The sequence below is a fragment of the Neoarius graeffei genome, chromosome 19 (assembly GCF_027579695.1).
Source record: "Neoarius graeffei isolate fNeoGra1 chromosome 19, fNeoGra1.pri, whole genome shotgun sequence".
Lineage (NCBI taxonomy): Eukaryota > Metazoa > Chordata > Actinopteri > Siluriformes > Ariidae > Neoarius > Neoarius graeffei.
Window position 1 is genome coordinate 21,342,496 of NC_083587.1, and position 20,533 is coordinate 21,363,028.

The 20,533-nt window shown below is 41.9% G+C and overlaps 2 protein-coding genes across 5 annotated transcripts in view; one reads left to right on the forward strand and one right to left on the reverse strand.

Moving 5' to 3' along the window:
- Window positions 1-10,538, forward strand: part of LOC132867119 (centrosome and spindle pole associated protein 1) — a 63,986-nt gene extending 53,448 nt beyond the window's left edge. For both annotated transcript variants that reach the window (XM_060899859.1, XM_060899860.1), the window contains 5 exons: window positions 6-49; window positions 199-238; window positions 2,768-2,862; window positions 3,670-3,808; window positions 10,054-10,538. In XM_060899859.1, coding sequence (XP_060755842.1) covers window positions 6-49; window positions 199-238; window positions 2,768-2,862; window positions 3,670-3,808; window positions 10,054-10,259 — 524 coding nt within the window. In that variant the 3' untranslated portion in view covers window positions 10,260-10,538. The remainder of the gene's footprint in view (window positions 1-5; window positions 50-198; window positions 239-2,767; window positions 2,863-3,669; window positions 3,809-10,053) is intronic.
- Window positions 10,539-10,751: 213 nt separating this feature from the next.
- The window catches only part of arfgef1 (ADP-ribosylation factor guanine nucleotide-exchange factor 1 (brefeldin A-inhibited)), a 154,848-nt gene continuing 145,066 nt past the window's right edge, over window positions 10,752-20,533 (reverse strand). For all 3 annotated transcript variants that reach the window (XM_060899863.1, XM_060899862.1, XM_060899864.1), the window contains 8 exons: window positions 16,984-17,122; window positions 16,811-16,880; window positions 16,572-16,692; window positions 14,571-14,710; window positions 14,317-14,485; window positions 14,044-14,182; window positions 12,074-12,191; window positions 10,752-11,972 (listed from right to left, as the gene is read on the reverse strand). In XM_060899863.1, the coding sequence (XP_060755846.1) occupies window positions 11,817-11,972; window positions 12,074-12,191; window positions 14,044-14,182; window positions 14,317-14,485; window positions 14,571-14,710; window positions 16,572-16,692; window positions 16,811-16,880; window positions 16,984-17,122 (1,052 nt within the window). In that variant the 3' untranslated portion in view covers window positions 10,752-11,816. The remainder of the gene's footprint in view (window positions 11,973-12,073; window positions 12,192-14,043; window positions 14,183-14,316; window positions 14,486-14,570; window positions 14,711-16,571; window positions 16,693-16,810; window positions 16,881-16,983; window positions 17,123-20,533) is intronic.

The window sequence follows — 20,533 nt, forward strand, 5'->3', positions numbered from 1 at the left end:
ATTAGATTGCTTTGACCTGTCGTCTCCCATGAAGCCTGCTCCTCGTCGGGTGAGTGAGAGCAGTGCAGCAGGGCTGGCCTGCTTCCTTGTGACCCACTTTCCTGTGGTCTTTCAGACTTAACTGCACTGTATATCTTCTCTCACTGACAGCACTGCTTACTGACCTCGTATTTTTTATTGATGTGGTTATACCTACAGAAGGACAGCTGTGTCGAAGAGGCTGAGAGTGCTTCTATTGGTGAGCTGATCATTTTTTTTAAAAATCAGGAAATGGAACTACAGTGAAGTTTTCCTTTTTCTCTCGGCTTTCTGTAACCTCTCTCCTCGCCAGGTTTATGCCTAGACCACACTTGTTGAAGGATAATTAAATTAATTTTGAGGCTGAATGGTCCCTCTTAATTAGGGCTGTGCGATATATCGAATATACTTGATATATCGCCAAAAATTCTGTGTGCAATACATAAAATTATTATATCGTAACTATCGAGTATTTTATGGTCATCTTCCGACTTGCGTTCGTTTTGTGTTTGTTGTGTTTGTTTAAAACACCTCTCTGTCCCTCAGGCAGTAACGTGAGAGGCTGCCTAAGGGTAAAGAAAACAATAACGTCACGCACTCACCAACCAATCCCGGGCGACAGCTCGGTGCTGAAAGGAACTTCCGGGAAGATTTTCTAGTTTCGGTTGTGTTGCCAGATTGGGCGGTTTTAAGTGCATTTTGGCGGGTTTTGAACATATTTTGGGATGGAAAACGTCAGCAGTATCTGGCAACACTGCCGGCGGGAAGATTTCCTGGTTCCGGTTTACAGCGCTGACTCCGTTCGTGCAATTGCTGATTTTGCATAGGCTACCGTGTAAGCCAGGGCTGGGCAATTATTTTTTCCATGGGGCCACTTGAGAAACAGAAAATTTTGTGGAGGGCCGGACCAAAAGGCTGAACTAAATTTTGCATAATATTAATTGTATTTCTTTATATAAAGCAGTAAATAACATTGTTTTTACAAGCTGCTAAGACTGGTAAGAGTATGGAAAAAACGAGGTTGCCTTACAAACAATGTCATTTATTCAATCAAATTTCCCAAAACAATGGTTAACAAAATGTGAACGTTTGTACCTTTTTTTTTTTTCCCCCCCGAAGTCACATTCACCCCAAAACACAATAAAGACATCACAATACTGTCTTTCTACTCCAAATATCAAGCAAGATACATCATATTATAATAATGATGCCCACATTTGTAGTCTAATCACCTCATTTGGTGTTTTTCAGTTTTTTATTTGTTCAGTGAGAGAAATCTCGTCTCTGTTGGTCTTTAACGAGTGCATCAGAGTCAGGTTGAATGTCTGAGGTGGAGATGCGAAGCACAGCTGACAGATGATCATCAGTCGATTCGGTGTAGGTATCAGATCTACAGATCGGCTCGGGCTCCGGCGCCTGCTGGTGACGTCACACTATGTGATTGGCTGGACCGTTTGAAGGATGACGTACAAGTTTGTGGTTGGTCTGGACAAATTACGGAAGTAGTTATCGCGGGATTAGGTTTCGTGGGATTTCATGTCATTTTCATATCGCGTGCATTGCGTTTTTGTTGAACACAACTTCAAAATAAAAGCAATGCACATTCAGTCCATGCAGGAGGTAAAATTAGAAAATACGTTTATTTTGTAATTTCTAATTAACCTTACGCGGGCCGGTCAGAATGAACCAAAGGGCCGGATGCGGCCCGCGGGCCGTAAAATGCCCAGGTCTGGTGTAAGCTCTGTCAATTTCAGCGACAAATTAAAAATGGAAGCGGACGAATTGGTTCCTAAAAGAACTAGTAAGGGGTCAGTCATCTGGCATTTTTTTTTGATATTGCGAGGAGGACGTGGAACAGCAAATGCCAGTTTGTAAAGTGTGCAAAAAAACCCTGTCATCACGAAAGGCAGCAGCCGGAATTATACACATCTGAGGGGCAGAAAACATTCAAAAGTGTGCAAAGAGAAAAATTATGTTTTGCAGATCTCTCTCTATTGTGAATGTTCCAGTGGTTCTCAGTAGTCAGGTTAATAGCTTGGAGATCTATTTTTTAAAATAATTTAATGAATGAGCACTTTTCTTATTTAGGCTAAATGTTTCTCAGTGTTGAGCTTGCACTTTATTGGTTTGAGCTCTGAGCAGCTCTGTATTGTGTTGCCCCTTTGTTGCAATTTTCAAGATAGATGTGGCACAAATTGCAAAAACATTGTTGAATAAAAATAGTCTTATTTCAATTCAATTGTGATTAATCACGAACATGACAATTTAAAATGTGTTGTTGAAAACCACCTGTAAAGTTAACCAAGAATGTTATTTAATCTGCAGGGATTGTAGTGAAAACAGTAAAGAGTAAAAGATTTCATGGGGTCCTTTAGAGGAGATTTAAATATATCGAGATGTATATCGTGAAATGGAGAAAATGTATCGGGATATTCATTTTTTCCCATATCGCACAGCCCTACTCTTAATTATTTCAGAAGGTGTCCTGGCTTTAAACGATTATGTTCACAGATTATTCTGTAAGTTTGTGCGTGTGGTGTGAAAATCATAAAATCAAGTCATGGCCAGACTGATGTAAAGCCATAAATGTTAGTAATCATGACTGTTTGACTTCAGCTTACCAGTCGTATGACTTGTTCATGAGAAGTGAAATATGTCTTTAACATAAGCAGCCTTGCCTAAAATTGTGAGTTTTCTGAATACATTGTGTTTCTGTATAGTGTCTAACTTTTGTTCTGCTGCTCTATAGATGCAAATGGTTGTTCCTTCCCGATATCACCACACCCTGATCGAATCTCTGCTAGAGAGAGAAGACGGCGAGCCAGAAGGGCAGACTTCTCTAATGTTAGTGCTTCTGGTTATAATGTGACTCACGCTGATGTAGAAAGTGTATTGCATGGGATCTCAACCTTTTTTTTTTTTTTGCACAGACATAGACCCCTTTAACTGTGAAATAAATTCCACAGACTCTCAGTATAGTTTTATTTAATGGACATAATCAGACTATTTATGTATATACGGCTCATTATTTAAATATGTACAATAATTGTCTTTTTTGAGCCAAAGAGCTTTTATTCCTGAATGTTTGAAGTTCAAGCTGAACGAACTTCTGAAGTTTTATGAAGATTTTTCACTGCTAATTGTGTGAAATGCCTTCTATAAGCTGATTGGCTGAAAGTTGCCAGCGTTTTGCCATAATTCAGTGATGATTGATTGATTGATTGATTGATTGATTAAAAATCCAGTCACAGATTAGCAGAATCATGCAGCACACCAAATTTCATCTTGATTGGACTTTTGGCTCCTGAGAAACTGCTGTTTTGAGCTCATCTCTGCTGCGTATCTATGACCACACCCCAGGCATCTTTTTTTTTTTTTTTTTTTAATCATTATTGTGGTTCACACTCTCCTGAATAGTTTTTATTTCATGGGGGGAGAAACCTCAAAATACTATAGGGTTATCACTACATAATTGGATCCCCAATCATGATTGGTTATGATTTCCTGTAAAACTTCAACAAAAAAAAATCTGCCTTTGTCTATGCATCACAGGCCCCTGGTGGTCCTCGGATTGCACTTTGAGAACCATGGGTCTGTTGGTTAGTGACTGTGATGTTCTGAGTCACACTGATGTGGATGCCTTTTCTTCAGGCTACGGAGACCTTCAGTGGAGAGAGGATCAGCTATTCTTTGGGTTCAGCAGACAGCCTTCAACTGGACCAAGTGCAAAAGCTGAACCAGCGAAGGATGAGAATGTTGGATGACATGAGTGAGAAGGACCGGAGATCAGGTGAGGGAGACGGAGAGAAAATGAACTCTGAATCCACTCAGTGTCTTAAACTGCAGGCAGTCTGTAAACATGCATCTTTGCGAAACAGATGTGTCCGAAATCAAAACGTTGGGGTCCAGTGTGGTGCCAACATGGTTGGCTTGTTGCCTGTGTGGCTCTCAACTTGGTCTTTTACTACTGTTCTTGTTTGTTAATTCCACCCTGTCGTTGCTGGTGTATGATGGACAGGCTTTACTGGACATCAGGTCTGCAGTGCTCAGTTCTGTCTTTACAAATGATTCCTGTTTTCACCTACCACCTCTCCTGGTGCTTCCTGGCCTGAATAGATCTGGCGTGTCTTTTTGTACTGATACCGGGTGAGCTGTGCCGTATCCAGAGAAGCCATTGCAGGAGAGGGACATGAGCTGGGATCCTGGTTAAGCTTGGAGATGTTGGACTATGTTATCTTCCGGATATCCTCACCCTTTTGGTTGGTTGAAGCAGGGATGAGAGTTTTCCGCTTTTTCTGAGTAAAAATCAACCTTTTTATATTATGCCAAATCCGTTGAGTTCCCCCCCCATTTATTGAGGGGGGTTGGGGTATGTTCCTTTGTGATACTCAAGCGTAATTCATTCCTACGATGATGTTACTTGTTTACATTTTCGCCATCTTTAGTCTCGCTAAGGGTGTTTTCACACCTGGTCCCCTTTAAAGGAACCAGACTCGGTCCTCTTTAAGTGGACCAAAAAGTGGACCAACAGAAAAAGAACTCAGTTCTTTGTGTTCACACTGTGAATTTATTACAAAGAGGACTGGGTTCTCTTTCTGGTCCAGTTAAGCTTTGATGGGGCCTCAGTCCTCTTTCTGTTCACACCAGGTCCTCTAGAGCCCTCAGACCCCCAGTGCATGGAATTCTGGGTAATTTTCTCTTGAATCAAAATGTCTGCCATGCTTGCCCTGCTGTATTCTTTGATCAAAATAGTGCAGATTAAGGAAAATAAATATATATAATATTATTGTGGCCGACTCGTCAGTCAGTAAGTTCAGAGAACTGTAAAGCGGCTGTGGTAAGTTCCAAAAGGAAGTTGAGTTTCCCTGCTACAGTCACGTGACCAACTACGGCAAACGAAGAAGGTTAAACTCCAGTGAAAAAGGCAAAGTGAACCCGGTGCACTTTTTGTTCACAATGCGCAGATTAGGCGAACCGTACTGTTGATTTTTAGCGAACCGTACTGAGACCACCTCCTGAGGTGGTCTCAGTTCGGTTCGCTTTAAAGGGGTCTGGGTACGGTTGGAGTGTTCACATATGCGCAAAAAATGCTGAGTCATCGATCTGAGTTCGGTTAGATGGCTGAAGGGAACAAAGTCTGAAAACACCCTAAGTCTCGTGGCAGAATACGTGTTATCTACAATGTAATTGGCCAAAACATCGATGGCGAGAGCATGATGGCCAATCACAAGTTCTTACAAAAGTACCCACATCCATTAGATTAGACCACATCAAAACACAGGAGCAGCTTGCCAATGAAAGAAAAAGGAAAAGAGAGGACTGACGAGCTCTTGTCTTTGGCCAAAAAGCTGAAGAAGTCGTCGAAATGATTAAATGAAAATGAGAAGTGACTGTGAACTATAAATAATTGTATAAAGTGTACATAGACATTATCCCATCAACTTAGCATTCGTTTGATTTAATACATTGAACATGTACATGATGGTCAGTAAATCTGAATTAATGCTGACCGTTTTGAAAACAAATATTTCAAAAGACTTGAAGAAATCATATGCAACTAATGAGGACATGGGGAGAAAAGGTCAGTCACCCTAAGAAATTTTATTTAATATATGAACATTTTGATAATTAATAGAACTTAAGTTTAATGTGAATTTAGTTTTTCATTTTTGTTGATCATGAATTATAACCATACCCTTGAATGTAGAATGTGATTTTTATTTTGAATTCAAACAATACTCCTATTGATTTGAAACATATTTTCATGGAAATGTATAAAAAAAGCCAAGATGTATAATTTTTTTTCTTTTTTTTTTATCTACTACAGCTCAGATTGCAGGAAAACTGGTTTGTAAGGCTTTATTTTTCAAAATTCCCCCCCCGGTTGGCTTCGGGCGCCTTTGGCACCCTTGCATACCTTTTTTTTTTTTTTTTTAAAATCTTGTTTTCTACTATTTTGATGACCACCCACTCTCATCCCTGTTGAAGGTGGTTTGTTCTCATCAGGAGCTAGTGCTGTAGTACTTGAGACCAGTCTCAAGGCCACTTTTTTCTCAGACTCAAACATAGAGGACCCAGGATCTTATTTCAAGACCAGTGAAGACCACACCTGTGGGGATTTCACTAAATTGCCTGTGTATTGTCTGATTTTATTTGTTACTGTGAGGTGGATGTAAAATTTCCTGCTTCAGATACAACCAGTAACATGACTCCTTGCTAATTTGAAAATTTTCTGCCTGATAATAGCGGTCACCCCTCCCCCACCCCTCATTCTCTCACGCTGGTCTTGCCCTGCCTTGGGCTTCATCTTGAGTTGATCTCAACCCCTCAAAGTCTTGGTCTCGGTTTAGGTGGTCTTGACGACAACAACACTGTTGGGAGCCGACCTTAAGCTGTTCGGCTTTTGACCCAACGCTTCATCCTGGTAATCTCGCCAACTCTTGGTCCTCATTAGCCAGCAGATGGCCTGTTGGACCCCAGTGTTTCTCTTCTAGCACTCGGGGAGTAAATCCTGCTAACCTTTGTACACCTGACTGGCTCGCTCTGCCTGCAAACTTCCCACCAGCTTTGAAGTTGGCTCTGCTCACTGCAAGATCAGTGTCTAATAATTATATTTTTAATTAAATGACTTTAACGTCGAAGGACCTCGGTTTTCTTTTTATTACAGAGACATGACTTAAGGCTACCGATCTTGATGATTTTAATGAGGAAGTACCCCCGGCTGTGTCTTTTTAAACTTGCCTAGATCTACAGGTCCTGGAGTTGGCTGCCTCACCATTTGTAAGGATGTTTTTCCACACTGAACTGGATACGGTGTCATCTCAGTTTTGAACTACTACTGTGTGGCTCTCCTACTTCACATGCTGTTATTTACAGACCTCCAAAGCAAATCCGGAGTTTTACTGACTTTTAAATTTGATGCTACCTCCAGATATTAATTTTTTTTTTTCCCTTCCCCTTCTTCGTTGGCGATTTTTAATATTCACATTTGCTGCCCTGACAAGCCACTTGGGAAGGATTTTCTTTCACTTATTGATTCATTTGATTTTACTCAGGCTGTTTGTGGTGCATTACAGCTTGGGGCATTGCTTGGACCTGATTTTATTTCATGGTATTGATGTCAGCAATGTGGAAATTGGTGATTATACATGTGTCTGGTCATCTGCCTGTATTCTTTAGTGCTGCTTTTGTTTTCCTAAGAATACTGCAGCTGCTCCTTATAGTCACTCTCGATTTATTAGCGGTGATACTGCTGCTGATTTTATGTCCGCTTTAAATACAACAGCTATTTCATTATTTGAATGTTACAGTAGTCTTGCGGATGTAATCACTCATTGTGTGATGTCTTAAAATCCGTCAGTTTTAAATCCAGTTCAGTGTTTGTTAATCCCCCGCTGGCCAAAAGGCTCGAAGAGAGATTGTGGTGATTTTCGTCTGTCTGTCTGTCTGCCCGCCCGTCCCAGGAAGGGTGCTCGCCTTTGGAGATCAACTCCTCTCACAATTTTTGGAGGAATTTCATGAAACTGGCAGGATTCTTTGTTATACGTTGGTAATACACACGTTGTAATTTCATTAAATTCAGTCACATTTTACCAGCGTTACAGCCCTTAATTAACAAAATTATACTTTGACAGTTTCATGAGTTTTTTCCTTGACATCAACTCCCCTCAACAATTTTTGGACAAATTTCTCAAAGCTTGGCAAAAGGCCTTGTTATATGACGGTAATATGCATATTGCAATTTAATTTCGTTTGTGAAAATTTGATGAGTTTTGACCCTTGATTAAATAACTGACAATTTCATGAGGGTGTACGTTCTTCTGAAATCGACTCCTCTCACAATTTGTGGAGGAATTTCACCAAACCTCGCAGGTTTTGTTATATGACAGTCGTACACATTGAAATTGTTTAATTTGGGCAGATTTTACCAGTTATGCCCTTCATTATTAACAAACTTTGGCAATTTCATCAAGGTGTGCTTGCTTTCTGAAATCAACTTCCCTCACTTTTTATCCCCCGCTGGCTGAAAGGCCCGAAGGAGGATTATGTCATGGCGATGTCCGTCCCAGGAAGGGTACTCACCTTCTGAAATCGACTCCTCTCAGAATTTTTGGAGGAATTTCACCAAACTTGACAGGATTCTTTGTTCTATATCAGTAATACGCATATTGCAATTTCGTTCAATTCAGTTGCATTTTACCAGAGTTACAGCCGAGTTACCAGCGGGGGATATTATGCTCTCGGAGCACTCTTGTTGGTTAAATGAGTGTTCATTCTTTAAGATGTACTTGCCCTCAGGCACCGAGCCACTGCAGATGTCTTTGGAAACTTGTAGAGCTCACCTTGACTGTGCAAGCTTGACTTGAGACTCTTGGTCCTTTTTCTTTTGACATTTTGCAAACACTTCCTTATTAAACAGGATCATTCCTGCATACTTGAAGCATGCAGTTGTGTCCTCTTTTAAAAAAAAAAAAAAAAAACTAATCTGGAGGACTTGGAAAAACGTGACCTATTTCACAACTACCATTTTTATCTAAAATCTTGGCAAAGGTTGTTCAGGATCAAGTTCAAAACTTTTCTACAGATAAATAATATTCAGGAGGCATTTCAGTCTGGTTTTCAACCACATCACAGCATGAACTGCCCTTTTTGAAGGTTATAAATGATATTCTGTTGGATGTTGACTCTGGCACACGATCAGTTCTTATGTTGCTTGATTTTAACTGCTTGGGTGTGGGTTGGTCTTTTTTTTTTTTTTTTGGTCATGATTGGCGAATCTAGTGGGTTTAAGGGATCGTGTGTTGAACTGGTTCAAGTCCTACCTTAGTGATGGGACTTTTTAATCTTTGTCCTCAAGAGCCCACATAAATTGTTTGGTCCTACAGGGGTCCATTCTGGGTCTTCTCCCTCCCCACCCCCTCTAGCTCCTTCACCTGGGTCAAATTTTCAGGAAGCATAACACATCCTTGCATTGCTATGCTAATTTACCCAGATTTATTTGCCAGTCAACAGTAAATGTTTTTTTTTAAATCATTCTTTCTGACCTTTTAAAAGAAAAAAAAGCCATCCATTGTTTAAACACCTTTTTAACGAAGACAAAACTGAGATTTTTATTGGTCCTGGTTCATTGGATGACTTGGTTTGTTACACATCACTGTAAACCCTTAGTAAAAACACCAAGGGGTGGTTATTAATGGAGATTTGGTAATCAAGTAAGCCAGGTCATAAATGTTGCTGTTTTTATCAATTCAGGATTTTTGCAAAAGTCAAGCCCGTAATTAATTTGAACGACGCACACCTTCACTTTTTCAAGACATGATTAGGTTAACTCTATACATGGGGATCGGCGTAACTCTTATCCCAGTTGCAGCTTGTTCAGAATGTGGTAGCCAGATTTGTTACAGGTACTCTCTGAAATACGAGTCTTTTACTCCAGTACTCGTATTGTTACACTGGCTGCTAATTAAATTCGGAGTTGAATTCATGATTTTACTTTTGGTTTTTAAATCCCTTTGATTGATCAAGCGCCCAGTTACTTGTTAGAACTGTTCACCCTCTACATTCTGTTAATGACCCCATTTTTTAGTTGGGCTGTAGGCCAGGCAGAAAAGATAGATGGGGGGGGGGGGGGACTTGGGCTTTGTGGTGTTGCCCCTCAGCTCTGGAGTAGCCTCTTTGTCAGAACAGCAGCTTCTCTCCCTTTTTACTTTTAACTGCTCTGTTGGTAATTACTTATTTTGTATACTGTGGCACTGACTTGCCATTTAAGTTGTGAAACTCATTTTCAATGTTCTGTAACATTTTAAATGCAACTATAAATGGTTAATGTATATTATTTGATTAACAGAAAAGTCACCACATCCTCGAAGGACGAGGTCAGTAGATAGATATGCTATTGCAATGCAGGTTTTACCAGAATCGAACACGAAGTCTTATTGGTAATATTTGTTAGACTTGAGATGCAAATCAGCTGTGACTTAAGTTTACCAAGTCTCAATCCTTTTGTGCTGCATATTGTAATTCTTTCCTCTGTAGGAGACATATCTGTTGATGAAGAGGATGACTTTTGGCAGCAATCTCCACCCTCTGCCCATCGTGTTTCTACAACAACAGTCGCCACGGAGGCCTGGCTCCGCCCTGGCACCACAGAGACGCTGAAGAAGCTGATGGCAGGTCGAAGGCCATCCAGCCGCAACCTGCCAAGAGATGAACGTGACGCACAGTCCACTTACCAGGGCTAGTGCAAAGTTCAGGCTAATTTAAAACCAAACAAGGGTGTGACTTTTTTTTTTTTTTTAAATTTGTTCCATGGCTTGGTTTGCTGTCATGAAGCAGCTGCAAAGGCCAGATGGGTCTGAAGCCATAGCTGGATCACTTTAAATGAGCATCACAGCACCGGAAAGGACTTACTGTACAGTCTGTTTTGGTACAGCTTAAATGACTGACTTGTTTTTCTATATTTGATGTATTTTAAATATGAATTATTTTTAAAGGTATGAGTGCAAATGCTGATCATTAAACTGTCACTAAAACTTTTAATAGTCTGAGATTCTGTGTAAATTTGAGCCATGTTGCTGTAGGATTTTCCCCAGCAGTGGTCGTGTGTTCAGCCCTGGGTTACTAAACAAACAGCTGTCCAGTAAATATACCTGGGACTTAAGTGTAGAAAATCAATTTTTAGTTCATTTTAACAAAATATTGCATCCATTTATCAGGGGGAAAGAAGGCTAGAATTATAGCAAGTTGAGAAACTTTATTGACCTGTCTGGCCTGATCAGGATGTGGGAGGATAAGCAGTAATGTACACAGTTGTACAGATCATTTATTCCACATAGAAAACTTTACAGTGCTGTACCATTATACACTTTCTCCACCGTAATCAGGAATGCTTCAGCTCAAACCGTCTTTAAGCGCAACGATTCACTCAGTCCTATCGAACACAACCCCATCCCCGAACCAAGGAAGATTTAAATATATTAGCTTTTTAAATTTGTACACATACATTGAAGCTTACGTCAGGATTATATAGACCAGTGCTGCGGCTCTCGTTAGGGTGCAAAATTATTTTTTTAAACCTCCCCCCCACCCAACTTCCAGTTTTGAAGGATTGCAGATGTTGCCTTCAGTATAGGTTTTTACCTTAAAAAAAAAAACGCATCAGTACATATAAAATGGAATAATTTAACTATATATAGTTATCAATTAGAAATCTTATTGGACAATCTGGGAGCGATGGCATAGTTAAATAAATTATCACAAAAGTAAAAATCTCCAGTGCATTTGAAAAGGAAAACGAGTGCAGCAAATTCAGAGAAACCAAAAAGATTTAGAAATAAAATCTAGTGTTATGGGATTATTTTACAAGCTGCTTTTCTGTACACCTAGATCAATTCATGCTAATGTTAGCCATTAGCGGTGCAAAACCAAAAGTGACGTTAGAACAGTTGAGTAACAGCCGTTACTCGTTATCCATAATCCGTGACTAATTACTAACTCCTTTCATCATCATTCTTACAGCTTTAGGATTATGTTGAAACAAAGTGACACCATTTTGAAATTTATTCTGAGGATCTCAGAGGTTGAATAGTTGTCATGACCGTAATCCAGATCCTATAGATGATTACGAGTCTTGTACAAGCCCAGGATTATTTCCAGTCTAGACCCAGTCTGGTCTAGAACATTACTACCAGTACCATTGAGGCACTCTTCTAGAAGCTTCCAGTCAGTCTTTTCAGGGCCTCCACAGTGCCCTTCGTTGGGCGGCAGATAAGAACGAGGGGCGATTTCAGTGACCGTTTCTAGGCCTCGTGCTCTGGTTCCAGCGTGTGAGCGATGTGGAACACGAGCCCGATGCGCAGGAAGAACTTCCTCAACACGGCCCTCAGCTCAGGGATCAGGTCGAACTGCATGATCTCGCACAGCAGCGGGTAGTAACGGGTGGCGTGGGCCTTGAACTGGACACACACACACAATTACAACTCTAAAATGCTGCTCAATGAGATCTGACGACATAAACAAGCATCATGAAGGTAGTAGGATTGAGAGCAGCACTCACCCGGTCATCACTAATCTTCAGCACTTTGGTGAGGAAGAGGAGCAGCAGGTTGGTCCAGGCCTCACGGTGAGACTCTGATGTCAGTGTGAGGAAATAAGCCACGGCATCACTGCACACACTGCACAACACGGAGAGGTCACCAACACGCTTACTATAAATAACCCTAACGGGCAATCCTTTGATCACCCTAATGACTCGCCGTTCACACCAGTGACCCACACCAACACATGAGCTGGTCATCAGAATTCTGATTCTGATCCAGGAGAGGATAAATACCTGATACTCCCTATTAGTCAGACAGAACTGAGGAAGCCTTTCGGACGAGAGGTGAAACGTTTTCAAGAATTTTCAAGCAAGTCCAGTTGCCCATTTCTACCACCCACAGTTTACTATGACCTGGATGATTGAGAATCTTCAGACATGTTACTATAAATACTCGAAATTCACTTACGACTGCAGGAATTATTAAAGGAACAGTCCACCGTACTTCCATAATGAAATATGCTCTTATCTGAATTGAGACGAGCTGCTCCGTACCTCTCCGAGCTTTGCGCGACCTCCCAGTCAGTCGCGCTGTCACTCCTGTTAGCAATGTAGCTAGGCTCAGCATGGCCAACGGTATTTTTTGGGGCTGTAGTTAGATGCGACCAAACTCTTCCGCGTTTTTCCTGTTTACATAGGTTTATATGACCAGGGATATGAAACAAGTTCAGTTACACAAATTGAAATTTAGCGATTTTCGATGCTATGGAAAGTCCGCACTATAATGACAGGCGTACTAACACCTTCTGCGCGCTTCGGCAGCGCATTGATATCTGAGCTCCTGTTTTCCCCCTCTCCCCTGACTAGACTGTGTTCCAAGGAGTGCAGGCTACTTGTCTTGGTGGTCACATTGGTTGTATTGACGGAAGTTAGGGGGGGCGGGGGAGAGAGAAAAAAAAAAAACAGGAGTGAAGGCATCAATCACCGCCTAGTGGTAGCGTGTCCGCCTCTCGATCGGGAGATCGTGAGTTCTATTCACGGTCGGGTCATACCAAAGACCATCATAAAAAAATGGTACCTACCGCCATCTGGCAAGGCACGCTGCAATACAGATGTGCATGGGGAGTTAAACTCTCGTGGTTACCAGAGGACTAGCCCCCCACTGTAACCCTAGCTATGTAATAGGCGAGAGGCCGAGGGCTATGGAAACGGAGATCGGCGCCACCCGATGCGCCACATACAGGTTGGGCCTGGTTAGTACTTGAGTGGGAGACTGCCTAGGAATACCAGGTACTGTAAGGCGTGGGAAGGACTTTGAAGGCATCAATGCGCTGCCGAAGGTGTTAGTACGCCTGTCATTATAGTGCGGACTTTCCATAGCATAGAAAATCGCTACGTTTCAATTTGTGTAACTGAACTTGTTTCATATCCCTGGTCATATAAACCTATGTAAACAGGAAAAACGCGGAAGAGTTTGGTCGCATCTAACTACAGCCCCAAAAAATACCATTGGCCATGCTGAGCCTAGCTACATTGCTAACAGGAGTGACAGCGCGTCTGACTGCGTCTGACTGACTGGGAGGTCGCACAAAGCTTGGATAGGTACGGAGCAGCTCGTCTCAATTCAGGTAAGAGCATATTTCATTATGGAAATACGGTGGACTGTTCCTTTAAGAGAGAGAGAGAGAAACACACAAGTGGGCTTGAGATGAAAGTTTAGTGCGTCTTTTCTACCTCACTTTAATACAGAAAGCAGTGAAAGTCTGGAATGAAGCTCCTTGAGTCCTTCCTCTTAAAAAAAAAAAAAAGGCTCTGCTATCAGGCAGGTTTAATCGATTATACGACAGAGTGGTGTGTTAGAGCTCGACATGAAGAAGAGTAACTGTACTCGTCAGAAGTTATCATGGCTCTCGAGTGGCACAACACAAAAGCGCTCACCCTGTTACCCAGAGGTGAAGAGGGCAAGGTGTGAGACGGTAGTGTCTTACTTGAGCAGGCGTCTCTGCACTTCCTCCCAGGCGTCTTGTCTGCTTGGGTCTGTGTACATGCGGAAGAGGATGCGCAGGCCGCAGGCCAGGCTGCTCGTCTCCTGCTTCAGCAGGTTGGGTTTGGACTTCCCTTTAAAACCTAAAAACACACACAACTCGGATATCAGGTTTCCTCAAAAAGCACCATCTCGAGACGATGAATTCTGACTGCGGTCCTCTGCCATGAGCTAGTCGCGGTGTGTAACTCATGAAAGACGGACAGCAGATACACACCAGCCTTCCACAGCGCTGTCCTCTGCTCGTTGTTGGAGTTGAAAGCTTTAGCAAAATGGTGCGACTCCAACAAGCAGTCGAGGAGTTTAAACAGCTGCTCCGAGGTCAGATAGCGGTACATCCCCTGATCCTGCGTCTCCACGTGGACATCAGCACCCAGAGCATCTCTCTGCACAGCACATTTACGCATGCAGGTGAGGAAGCTTCTTTTTTTTTTTTAAACACACAGCTCGGTACAGAATACGTCGTAGTACCTGTGCTGCTGCGAAGTTCTCAGCGTCCTCCTTCTTGCTGGTGGCTGGGAAGAAGACGATGTTGTCGATGGTCTGGATGAGCTCCAGCTGCACCACACACTTAATAAGCAGTGCTGCAAACAGCCTCTGCTCCTGGACTTCTGCATCTCACACACAGGATTAACTGATCAAAATTAAATGCACTGGTATTTACAGTGGTGCTTGAAAGTTTGTGAACCCTTTAGCATTTCCTATATTTCTGCATAAATATGACCTAAAACATCATCAGATTTTCACACAAGTCCTAAAAGTAGATAAAGAGAACCCAGTTAAACAAATGAGATGAAAATATTATACTTGGTCATTTATTTATTGAGGAAAATGATCCAATATTACATATCTGTGAGTGGCAAAAGTATGTGAACCTCTAGGATTAGCAGTTAATTTGAAGGTGAAATTAGAGTCAGGTGTTTTCAATCAATGGGCTGACAATCAGGTGTGAGTGGGCACCCTGTTTTATTTAAAGAACAGGGATCTATCAAAGTCTGATCTTCACAACACATGTTTGTGGAAGTGTATCATGACACGGACAAAGGAGATTTCTGAGGACCTCAGAAAAAGCGTTGTTGATGCTCATCAGGCTGGAAAAGGTTACAAAACCATCTCTAAAGAGTTTGGACTCCACCAATCCACAGTCAGACAGATTGTGTACAAATGGAGGAAATTCAAGACCATTGTTCCCCTCCCCAGGAGTGGTCGACCAACAAAGATCACTCCAAGAGCAAGGCGTGTAATAGTTGGCGAGGTCACAAAGGACCCCAAGGTAACTTCTAAGCAACTGAAGGCCTCTCTCACATTAATATTAGCCAATGTTCATGAGTCCACCATCAGGAGAACACTGAACAACAATGGTGTGCATGGCAGGGTTGCAAGGAGAAAGCCACTGCTCTCCAAAAAGAACATTGCTGCTCATCTGCAGTTTGCTAAAGATCATGTGGACAAGCCAGAAGGCTATTGGAAAATGTTTTGTGGACAAATGAGATCAAAATAGAACGTTTTGGTTTAAATGAGAAGCGTTATGTTTGGAGAAAGGAAAGTACTGCATTCCAACATAAGAACCTGATCCCATCTGTGAAACATGGTGGTGGTAGTATCATGGTTTGGGCCTGTTTTGCTGCATCTGGGCCAGGATGATTTGCCATCATTGTTGGAACAATGAATTCTGAATTATACCAGCAAATTCTAAAGGAAAATATCAGGACATCTGTCCATGAACTGAATCTCAAGAGAAGGTGGGTCATGCAGCAAGACAACAACCCTAAACACACAAGTCGTTCTACCAAAGAATGATTAAAGAAGAATAAAGTTAATGTTTTGGAATGGCCAAGTCAAAGTCCTGACCTTAATCCAATGGAAATGTTGTGGAAGGACCTGAAGCGAGCAGTTCATGTGAAGAAACCCACCAACATCCCAGAGTTGAAGCTGTTCTGTACGGAGGAATGGGCTAAAATTCCTCCAAGCCGGTGTGCAGGACTGATCAACAGTTACCACAAATGTTTAGTTGCAGTTATTGCTGCACAAGCGGGTCACACCAGATACTGAAAGCAAAGGTTCACATACTTTTGCCACTCACAGATATGTAATATTGGATCATTTTCCTCAATAAATAAATGACCAAGTATAATATCTCATTTGTTTAACTGGGTTCTCTTTATCTACTTTTAGGACTTGTGTGAAAATCCAATGATGTTTTAGGTCATATTTATGCAGAAATATAGAAAATTCTAAAGGGCTCACAAACTTTCAAGCACCACTGTAGTATGACCTGAAATTTCCTTCAGCACCACATCGCGTCATATGGAACATCGATTAATTCTAACGGACCGAGCCGGTGGATGTTCGTGGTGCAGAAGCTGACTACCTTGGCAGAGTTTGGATAAATGAACTTGAGCACAAGTGCAGGATCTGTAAATATGCGAATAAACTATACACATGGTGACTTGTGCTGGATTTTAAACATGCCTGAAGACAAATTGCACTGAATCTGTCTCCGATTCTCTGCAAGCGCCTTCTCCATACTGCTCAGAGAGTGCTGGTCCTCAGCCCGTGTCTGGATGTCCACAGACTTCTGGGACGTGGAGTCCTGTAAATGTCACACACAGTGCATTAATCACTATTAATCAGGGCTGGGCTCTGCCCCCAGGTAAAAGATCCACCATCAGAAGGGTGACGACCGAAAGCAACAATCCGATTTTGCGTACCAGCTGTTTGTCCGACTCTGGCTGAGTCACGTGATCACCATCCGCACCAGCCGGCTTCCACGTCAACAACCTGGGAGGAAGACAGGACACAAATAACTGACTCGCTTTCCTTCAAACAGGACAGACGTTGCGGTCACCGACTCCACCGTCCGAGGAGTGCGTTTGGAACTCACGCGTGTGGGATGGTGGTCTTGAAGATGTCCAGCATGCAGTTGCACGTCTTGTCCCAGGTCTCGGCCGTGAACTTCTCTCCATTCAGGATCACTACATTCTCCAAGCAGTTGGTTCCGGACCTCGCCAGCTGCTCATTATCTGCAGAGAGAAAGATGTGGTATTAAAAAGCATAATTATACAGATTCAACATTCCACAGTCTCACTTTTTTTTTTTTTAAGTACCTGCAGCTGCGAAGTTTTATCCACTCCAAGTTAAACCACTCGTCTAACTGTCCCCCTTTAACGGCGTTAGAACGGTTTGCAACCCAGCGTCAGCGAAGCAAAGGCCAGATCTCTACACTTCACAATATGTTCTCAACCCGTTCTAAAGATTCATCTGACTCAAAGAGGAGGTTATGGAGTGAGGACTTACAGGAACGTGTGCTGGACAGTGAGTGGAGTCAAATATGCTCAAAAGGCCCAGAGCCTCTCCATTAACTCTAGACGCAAATTAATACAATATAATTGGATAACGAGGGCCTACATTACCCCAGTAAAGCCGAACAAATTTAACCCAGACACTTGTGTGAAATGTCAAACTCATAAAGGCACCCTCTTCCATTGCATCTGGGAATGTGAGAAGATGCAAACATTTTGGAAGGAAGTAATACGTATAATTTCCAAACCCGGGGGCGGAGTCGAGGGTTCTACGGAGTAGACGTGTTTAGTGAGAGCTCCACAAACTTTGATTTTAAACCTCGCTTTCTGACACTTTATTTTACTTTTTACTCAAACTCAATGGTCGAACAACGATAAAGAAACCTGTTACGAAAAAACAAGGTCGTCTCCTCTCAGGGAACGGCGATAATTCAAGTCGGGAGGAGAGTGAGGCAACAGCTAATGCGGGCGCTACAATTCAAGATGTGCTAACCGCCATTAGCACGCTCAGTGACGATGTAGATAAACGCTTTACGGAGCTGGGCACCACTTTCAACAACCTGAAAGCTGAGGTGTCGAACATCAACGTGAGAGTGACCATGACGGAGGAAGCCACTATCTCCCATGAGAAGCGAATTGAAGATTTGGAAAGGCAATGTGTTAGCCTTGCTTCCCAATGCAAGGAACACCAAGACAAGCTAAGCTCCATGGAAGAACGTGCGCGTCGAAAGAACATACGCATAGTGGGCATCAAATAATTTCCAAACCCATTCCTATCTCCCCTAAATTCTGTATCTTAGGCCTCTATCCTGAAAATCTTTCCTTAAAATCGCATGAAATCAAATTGATTAATCTTTGCCTTGTCCGTTCAAAACGTCTCATTGCCATATATTGGAAAAATGTGTCGTCATATCCCCCTATTAGTCATTGGCTTAAAGAATTATCATTGTGTCTGGCTTTAGAGACGCTAACTTATAGTATTAACCACAGGCTTTGGTGAATTCTATTAAATCTGCGGCCTTTTCTTGCATTTTCTTGAAAGCGCGGATCCACACTGTGCCCTTGACCCTTGAATTTTATTGCTCTACACTGGCTCTGTAATCGTCTGGGTGCTGTCGCTCTGTTGTCTATGCATTCTTTTTTTTTTTTTTAGTGGCGTTGCACCATGTGTTTGATTTTATGGCTCTGTGTATTCTTACTTTTTCTTATTTTCCATTCGTTTATTTATTTTTTCCTGTTTTTTCCTTTCTGTGAACCTTGATGGATGAGATGCTTGATGGGTGGGGTTGGTGAAGTTCATGTACACTCTGTATAGCTAACTCAAAATGTCAGTAAACACGTTTTAAAAAAAAAAAAACAATTATGATTGCATTTTCAAAAGAGCATGACATTTAATACTATAGAACACTACAGTCAGTGTCCGCAAGAAACAATTCGATGAAGAGTCGTACAAGAATCGCTCTCATCCTATTAATAAACACAAATCCCTGTTATCACTTTGTTTTTCTCTCTTATGGGTCCAAGTTTTTAAAAGAAGTGACCTGTTATTTATCTGCTTGTTTATATCCCTCATCAAAAAATTCCCGTGCAGGGAATGGCCAAGGATGGCTCACGTGACACAAAATAGTTCCACCACTGATTAAGGAATGTAAAGTGGTGCTTGAAAGTTTGTGAACCCGTTAGAATGTTCTATATTTCTGCATAAATATGACCTAAAACATCAGCAGATTTTCACACAAGTCCTAAAAGTAGATAAAGAGAACCCAGTTAAACAAATGAGACAAAAATATTATACTTGGTCATTTATTTATTGAGGAAAATGATCCAATATTACATATCTGTGAGTGGCAAAAGTATGTGAACCTTTGCTTTCAGTATCTGGTGTGACCCCCTTGCGCAGCAATAACTGCAACTAAACGTTTGCGGTAACTGTTGATCAGTCCTGCACACCGGCTTGGAGGAATTTTAGCCCGTTCCTCCGTACAGAACAGCTTCAACTCTGGGATGTTGGTGGGTTTCCTCACATGAACTGCTCGCTTCAGGTCCTTCCACAACATTTCCATTGGATTAAGGTCAGGACTTTGACTTGGCCATTCCAAAACATTAACTTTATTCTTCTTTAACCATTCTTTGGTAGAACAACTTGTGTGCTTAGGGTCGTTGTCTTGCTGCATGACCCACCTTCTCTTGAGATTCAGTTCATGGACAGATGTCCTGACATTTTCCTTTAGAATTCGCTGGTATAATTCAGAATTCATTGTTCCATCAATGATGGCAAGCCGTCCTGGCCCAGATGCAGCAAAACAGGCCCAAACCATGATACTACCACCACCATGTTTCACAGATGGGATAAGGTTCTTATGCTGGAATGCAGTGTTTTCCTTTCTCTAAACATAACACTTCTCATTTAAACCAAAAAGTTCTATTTTGGTCTCATCCGTCCACAAAACATTTTTCCAATAGCCTTCTGGCTTGTCCACATGATCTTTAGCAAACTGCAGACGAGCAGCAATGTTCTTTTTGGAGAGCAGTGGCTTTCTCCTTGCAACCCTGCCACGCACACCATTGTTGTTCAGTGTTCTCCTGATGGTGGACTCATGAACATTAACATTAGCCAATGTGAGAGAGGCCTTCAGTTGCTTAGAAGTTACCCTGGGGTCCTTTGTGACCTCGCCGACTATTACCTGCCTTGTTCTTGGAGTGATCTTTGTTGGTCGACCACTCCTGGGGAGGGTAACAATGGTCTTGAATTTCCTCCATTTGTACACAATCTGCCTGACTGTGGATTGGTGGAGTCCAAACTCTTTAGAGATGGTTTTGTAACCTTTTCCAGCCTGATGAGCATCAACAATGCTTTTTCTGAGGTCCTCAGAAATCTCCTTTGTTCGTGCCATGATACACTTCCACAAACATGTGTTGTGAAGATCAGACTTTGATAGATCCCTGTTCTTTAAATAAAACAGGGTGCCCACTCACACCTGATTGTCATCCCATTGATTGAAAACACCTGACTCTAATTTCACCTTCAAATTAACTGCTAATCCTAGAGGTTCACATACTTTTGCCACTCACAGATATGTAATATTGGATCATTTTCCTCAATAAATAAATGACCAAGTATAATATTTTTGT